This window comes from Camelus dromedarius, chromosome 14 (genome assembly GCF_036321535.1).
Source record: "Camelus dromedarius isolate mCamDro1 chromosome 14, mCamDro1.pat, whole genome shotgun sequence".
In the NCBI taxonomy this organism is placed as follows: domain Eukaryota; kingdom Metazoa; phylum Chordata; class Mammalia; order Artiodactyla; family Camelidae; genus Camelus; species Camelus dromedarius.
Window position 1 is genome coordinate 32,855,325 of NC_087449.1, and position 7,503 is coordinate 32,862,827.

A 7,503-nucleotide genomic window follows, 5' to 3' on the forward strand; every position below is an offset into this window, starting at 1 on the left:
AAAAGGCCAGGCACACAGAGGGGCCAGGACCTCAGAGACTTCAGTGTGTGAGAGGGAGGTGTTTGGAAGCGCCTTCAGCCCATCTGTAAATCTGTTCCCAATCCTGGACTTTCTTCCTCCTCCCCAGCCATTGCCCTCTCTTAGCAATTGGCAGAGTGAAAGAAACCTTTGAGACCCTTTGACTCAGTTCACTGTCTACTGAGCACGTGTAACTGTCCACATGTTAGTTGTATATTTGTGTGTGTGTGTGTGTGTATGTTCGTGTGTCCGAGTCAGCACGTGTCGCACCCATGTGTGCCCAACTCTAGAAATGTAAAAAGGCCAGCGCTGCCTGAGCCTAGTGCGGAAGGGAAAGAAGGATGGAGGTGGGAGTCATAGATGGGGTCAGATCAGTGGGACCTGAAGCGCAGGGAGCTTGGTTATGGTCTACAAGCTCAGGGAAGCCAGTGTAGGGTGTCTGCAGGGAGCATTTTTATCTTAAGAAGATGGCACTTGCTCTGGTTGGAGCAGGGTTAGAGCAGGTTAGATGAGAGCCCTGTGGGGACGTCACTGCCCTCGCTCCAGCCTGGAGGCTGAGGAGGAGAGGAGAAGTGGAGGGGAGGTGCCGGTGCATCAAAAGCTGCTGGGAAGCCCACCAAGCGCTGAGATCTGTGCATGCCGCAGCTCGTCCCTGCTGGGCCACCAGCGTGCATGAGCGTGGGCATGTCTGCATCCTGGTCTGCGGCGTCTGTGATGTGCTGTGTCCCTCTCCCCCCACCTGCAGGCATCATGCTGGGCCGCATGGGTGATAGCGGGGCCCCCCTGGTTAGCTTCTGCCAGTGCCTCAATGAGTCTGTCATGAAGATCGTGGCGGTGGCTGTGTGGTAAGTCTGGTCATGGGGGGCCGGGGCAGGGTCCTCGTCTACCCACCCCACCCCCTGCCAGATCTGCCCTGGGCAGTCAGAGGGACACCATGGGCCCATCCTCTGCTCTCACAGGAGTGAGCAGAAACCTGCATGGGAGGCTGCATGCCCCTGGATGTCCCAGCCCTGACCAGCCCCGGTTCCAGCTCTGGGCCGGCCACTTCTGGCCCCATCAGGCCCACTGGAGGAGAGCTAAGAGCTAATAAGCCTGGGCCTGCTCTCCCATCCTCAGTTTCCCCATCACATGGGGCTTCATCAGCTCAGCTTTCGGAGAAAGGAAACACTGGAAGTGACAACCAGCTGCTGCTCCTGGGTTCAGATTTCAGACCTTAGGAATCTTCTAGTCCAACCTTGCACAGTCAGAAGGGGAAATGCAGAGGCCTGCCAAGGTCACCCATGGGCCTGTGGCATTGCTGGGCTGAAATGCGGGCCTGAAAGTGGAGAAGGCAGAGGCGTGAGAGGTTGTGCTGGGCTGGGCTGGCTGAGGTGGTGTTAGTCACACCATGTGCTGGGCACCTTGATACACAGTCTTATTCTGTCCTCATAGGAGCCCTAGGAGGCTCGGGGGGGTCAGGCCAGGCAGTGATGTGGTGCCAGGATCGCCTGGAATCTTTGGCTGCCCAGCACTGAGTTGGCTGCCCGGCCAATTCCAGGTACTTCCCCTTTGGCATCGTGTTCCTCATCGCTGGCAAGATCCTGGAGATGGACAATCCCACAACGGTTGGAAAGAAGCTGGGCTTCTACGCAGTCACGGTGGTGTGCGGACTGGTGGTCCATGGCCTCTTTATCCTGCCCCTGCTCTACTTCTTCATCACCAAAAAGAACCCCATTGTCTTCATCCGAGGCATCCTCCAGGCGCTGCTCATTGCGCTGGCCACCTCCTCCAGGTAGCCCTGGGCAGCAGGCAGGATGGGGGAGGAGGCCGTCCTTCTGTCCAGCCATCATTTGCCCATACCCACAGAACCACAAAATGTGTCAGCGTGACCTGCTTCACAAACTTGGGGGTAGCTATGGTAACAAGACCTATTCTTGCAAATGCAATGCTTGAGCCCCCACCTGCCCGAATGGCAGAAAGCCCTCCCCAACTTGCCCACCTCCCCAGGGTTCACTCAATCTGCATGGGGTCAGCTTCCAGGCACCAGTGGCAGAGAGAGCTGAAGAGTGATGAGTCTGCAATCACTGTCACCTGTCGCTGCCATGCAGTGCTTCTGCTGGAGTCAGGCCCTGTACTGTTTAGGGACCTTGCCTGTCTTCTGTCACTGGGACACTGGCAGGTTTCCCCATCACAACCATGGCAGTGTCTCCAGACAGTGGGAATTTGAATCACGGTTCTGTTACCCACTAGCTGTGTGACTGTGGGCAAGTCACTTGACCTCCCTGGGCATCAGTTTCCTCATATACGGATTGGGGATCAATGTAGCCTCCGCCACAAAGGGTCGCTGTGGGGATGAACTGAGATAACCCACTAAGGCCAGTCTGGGCTCAATGAAGGAACACCTGCCCAAGGATCCCAGACTGCAGCTGAATGCAGAAGACCCAGAGTCATGCAAACCCAGCTGTTGAGCAAGGGGGAGGAAGGAGGTGGTCACTTACTGGGCATCTAACCCTGTGAAGAAAGAGTGGTTCTCCCCACAGAGAGTGTCCAAGTGCCACGTGGGGGAAGTGGCCCAAACTTGAGCCCAAGACTTTAGCACCAAAGGCCTGGCTCTTCTCTCCATCCCTTACTGCCCTCTCTTCCCTGGGCCTCGGCTCACTAATCTGTAAAATGGGATGAGGGCCACCACAGACCCCCTTCCCCAGCAGCCACATGACCCACCCTTGGCAGCAGAAGCCCTTCGTGCAGGACTCAGGAGGAGCAGAACCCCAGCGAGGAAGAGCTCTAGAAGCCTTGTCTGGGAACCCCCACCCAGGGCAGAGGGAGGTGGAGAGAGGGAAAGACAAAGCCCCAGGCACCTGCCAGGCCCCGTGCTGCTGGCCAAGCCCTGCTGGAGCCGCCCGCCCTCACCATTCCCCGCTTGGCAGAACCACAGCCCTGGGCGCAGCACGCCCGGGGCCCAGGAGGGCCTCTGGCAAGTGGAAGTGGGCTTCCCAGGCAAGGGCCTGTGGGAGAGGAAGGGCTCTGGGGCCACACTAACCTGGGTTTCAGTCCCGACACTGCCACTGGGAGCTCTGGTGACAAACACAGTAACAGTAAGAGCACCACTGACAAGCGCCTGTGACGTGCCAGACGCTGTTCTAAGTGTCGCCCGTTGACTCCTCCTACTGGCTCTGCAATGGACATGCTGTTTGGGACAAGGATACTAAGGAGGTGCCAGGGCCACTCGGCTAGTGGGAGGCTGGAATCTGGCCCCAAGGCGTCTGGCCCAGAGCCCTGTGTTGACCTCTCCACCTCCACTTGCTTGCTAGCTCAGCACGGTCCTGAGATGCTGGGTCAGCCCCTCCTTCCCTCAGTATCTACATTTGTAAATGGATCAAAGCCCTGCCCTCGCAGGAAGCTGTGAGGATCAGATGAGAGTTTGTAAAGTGTGGTGCCTGGCACATAGTAGGTGCTCTGCTAGTGGTAACGGCCTTCCTGGCCTGTGTTTGTATCGGTGAGGTGGGGGGGTGTCTCTGAGGCCCTGGGCCTGGGCGAGTCTGGCCATGTGACCATTTTCAAAGCCCCTTCAGCCTGTTCTCCCCCTACCCCAGATGGGCCAGCTGCCTGGGGTTGGGGGGTGGGGAGAGCGTCCATCCCTGGCTGGCGGGCACCCTGGAGGCCCTGACCATCCTAAGGAGGGTGGTCGGCAGAAACTGGCCCCTCTGCCCACAGCTCAGCCACTCTGCCCATCACCTTCAAGTGCCTGCTGGAGAACAACCACATTGACCGGCGCATTGCCCGCTTTGTGCTGCCCGTGGGCGCCACCATCAACATGGATGGCACCGCGCTCTACGAGGCTGTGGCCGCCATCTTCATTGCCCAGGTCAACAACTATGAACTGGATTTCGGCCAGATCATCACCATCAGGTACACTCCTGACACCTCACACCCAGTGTGTATTGGGGGTAGGGTGCACTGGAAATGCCTTCAGGATTCTTGAGCTGAGGGAAGGGGGCTGGAGTGAGGGGAGCAGGCCAAGGGGAAGGCCTCACATGCCAGCGTGAGGTACAAGTCTGACCCTGGGGACCAGGCCCCCAAGGGAGGCTGGGCAGATCTCTGCCAATGGACAGTCAAAGTCTCTGTGAAGCTTCCCAGAAACTTACAGAGGCAGTGGCTCCAGACACAGGGATTTCCACTAACTGCTCAGGAGGTTCTGCTGAGGCCAAGGATGGGGCCTCTGGGACCATAGGTCCTTGAGGGGACACATGCCCCCTGCCCTAACAACTTCTTGATGTGACAGTCCTAACAACTCCTGCCCCACGATGCCATCCCCAGAGGCCCTGGCATTCTGGCTCCTTCCTTGGGGCCAGGGCCCAAAAACGCTCCCTGCCCCCCCTACAGCATCACTGCCACCGCGGCCAGCATCGGGGCAGCTGGCATCCCCCAGGCCGGGCTCGTCACCATGGTCATCGTGCTTACCTCTGTGGGACTTCCCACAGACGACATCACCCTCATCATCGCTGTCGACTGGGCTCTGTGAGTGGGGGTGCTTCTTGGGCAGCAGGCCCGCGGGGTGGGCTGAGGAACTACCGTGCTTTGGCACAGTGCAGGTACAGTACTATTGACACAGGCCCAGCTATATAATTTGTGGGGCCCAGCTTTCAAAAATGAAAAAGCAGGATCCTTTGTTCAAAAATTTTAAAGAATTTCAAGAGTGGGAGCTGAGCATCAGACCGAGCCCAGGCCTTCTTAGCACAGGCCCTGAGCCACTGCACAGTCATGTGCCCGAGAAGCCCGCCCCACATCCCCCGCTTCAGCACCACCAAAGGGGTGGTGGGCGGGGAGGACCAGGAAAGCGCCTGGCTGCGGCTCGCCCTGGCAGCCATCCCGTGGGTGCTGCCGGGGTGAGCACTGCCCTCTTCCAGCTCCCCTTACAGCAAAGTGCCTCCTGCTCGCCGCTCACCGCCCACCCTGTCCCACTAGGGACCGTTTCCGCACCATGATTAACGTGCTGGGTGATGCACTGGCTGCCGGGATCATGGCCCATATCTGCCGGAAGGACTTTGCTCAGGACATGGGCACCGAGGTGAGAACAGTGCCTCCCTCCCAGCGCAGCTGCCCAAGGGCCTGGGGGTGGAGCCGGGGTTGGGTAGGCAGGGCACCACATCAGCCACCCACCAGCTGGGCAGCCCTCAGCCGATCCCTCCATGCCTCCAGGCTTTGGTCTCCTCATGGGCACCAGGGGTGACAGATTTCCCTAACACCTAGTAGTTGAGCACCCACAGTGCTGATCCAGACACAGGAAGAGCAGTGGTGAACAGAGTCCACTCCTTCAGGGAGCCTGTGCCCTAGTGTCCTGCCAACCACAATGCCAGCATTTGTACGTCTGCTCAGGGCTTCGTGGTCCTCAGGGCTCCTTCAGTAACCAGGTGGGCCAAGCTGCCCCACTCCATGGGGAGGATGCTGAGGCCCAGGCCAGGGAGCCACCCGTTCCCTCACTGGACCCCGTGGGTCAGGGGTCCTCCTCTACAAGGACAGTCCCAGGAGGTGGCAGGACAGCTTGGAACTAGAGCCCAGAGAGGCCCTGTGACCTATCAAGTTTCCACAGCATGTCTGTAGGAAAACCAATCATGTTGTTCCCAGCCCTATGCTGGTTCAGTCCTCCCTAGTATCTAACCTCAGTCTCTCCTGCTGCTGCCAAGACTGTTTCCCTTCCCCAGAAACTGCCACCCTGCGAGACCAAGCCTGTGAGCCTCCAGGAGATTGTGGCGACCCAGCAGAATGGCTGTGTGAAGAGTGTGGCTGAGGCCTCAGAGCTGACCCTGGGCCCCACCTGTCCCCACCATGTCCCTGTCCAGGTGGAACAGGATGAGGAACCAACCACCTCCAGTCTGGACCACTGTACCATTGAGATCAGTGAGCTTGAGACCAATGTCTGAGCCTGCAGAGATCCAGGGTTAGGGGCCAGGGACAGGATCTCAACTCGCTACTTTCCTGAGCATGGAGGCCAGGCGCACACAATTGAGAGACGGGCTCCACTCAACAGAACATGGAGTCTCAGAGAGGGGCAAGAGTGTATGTGGGAAACCCAGCCAGACAGTGACGGGCAGACATCACCCAAGCCTGGCTGTGACATTTCAGCAGACAGAGATTATGGTCCTTACTTTCCAGATACAGAGTTGAGGCTCTGAGGGCTGAAAACACCTGCCCCAGGTCTCAGAACAAGTAATGTCAGGGCCAGGACAAAGCTAGTTCAAGTTCAAGCTCTAGTTCAAGGCTTTCACTTGGAGGACAGGGATGCCTACAGGGCCAGATGCCCAGATAGAGAGGCTCTGCCCCTCTCCAGGAGCCCCGCTGTTTTCAATTTATGAAGATGTAACAATGTCCTGGTTCTGCCCCAGCTGTGTCCCAGCCCAGGCCAGCCCCCACCCTGCCCCATAACACGTGGCCTCAGACAAACAGCTCTCCCCAAGGATGGGCCCAGTCCAAGGCCAAGACCTGCTGCCTTCCACATGCCACAGCCCGTCCCATCGCCTGTCCTGTTACCTCTCACAGATCACCTCCAACATGGAGACAGGGATGTCGTCAGTCTGGGCTAGCCTGTCCCTGGACAGGTGGGCCAGCTGGGACTGGGGAGGCAGGCTCACTGGGGTGCTATAGTCAAGCTGCCCACGTGGCCCTGAGGTCAGCACTCCCCAAAAGCCTGCGTGATAGAGTGGAGGTAGATTTTCTATTCCTTTCTGTGTTTGCAAATTCAGTGATAGCTAAATAAAGGTTTTTTTTTTTTTCAAGTCTTGTGGGCTCAGCAACCATACTCCAGCCAGCATCTCTTTATTGGACTAATAGAGGCTGTCAAAGTGCAGACTGGTCTGTCTGAGCAGCCAGAGTTCAGACAGGCCTGTCCAGGAAACCAGAATGTAAACAGCCTTGTCCGTGTAGCTAGAGTGTAGACAGATCAGCCTAAGCCGTCAGTGTGTGGAGAGGCCGGCCTGGGCAGCCAGAGAGCAAATGAGCCTGTCCAGGTGGCCAGAGTGAGGACAGGCCTGTCTGAGCTGTCATGTGCAAGGGGCCGAGTGCAGACTGGACTGCCCAGGGCCTGTGTACAGCCACAGTGTGGACAGGCCACTCTGCCTGGGCTCTGCTCTGCAGGCAGGGCCCTGAGGTCAGTCCCCACAAAAGCCAGCCTGGCTCCCATTAGTGAATGCTCTGCTTTAAGGAGGGGATACGCCCATGGACATTTGAAGCTGTTTCATCCCTCGATCTCCTCAGCCCTAAGGTGCCTTGAGGAGGCTTGCAGGGGACACACAAGATCCTTGGCCACGCAGCCTGCTCTGGATGTGCTTTGGAGTCTTGTGCTGTGGAGTCCATGAAGACACTGAAGCTCCCAGGGTCTCTCAGAGCATCAGGAGGGTACCTGCCTCCCAGCCCCCAGTCCTGAACCACCTCCATCCTCCTCCCAGGGCCATAGTCTAAGGAGTCCACGAAGGGCCCCAGGCTCCCCCTCACACTGCAGGGCTGGGGGCT

The 7,503-nt window shown here is 58.2% G+C and overlaps 1 protein-coding gene across 2 annotated transcripts in view; it reads left to right on the forward strand.

Moving 5' to 3' along the window:
- SLC1A7 (solute carrier family 1 member 7) overlaps window positions 1-5,918 on the forward strand; it is a 43,783-nt gene extending 37,865 nt beyond the window's left edge. For both annotated transcript variants that reach the window (XM_010982122.3, XM_064493337.1), the window contains 6 exons: window positions 764-863; window positions 1,556-1,789; window positions 3,712-3,906; window positions 4,381-4,515; window positions 4,963-5,065; window positions 5,700-5,918. In XM_010982122.3, the coding sequence (XP_010980424.3) occupies window positions 764-863; window positions 1,556-1,789; window positions 3,712-3,906; window positions 4,381-4,515; window positions 4,963-5,065; window positions 5,700-5,918 (986 nt within the window). The remainder of the gene's footprint in view (window positions 1-763; window positions 864-1,555; window positions 1,790-3,711; window positions 3,907-4,380; window positions 4,516-4,962; window positions 5,066-5,699) is intronic.
- Window positions 5,919-7,503: the final 1,585 nt, after the last annotated feature.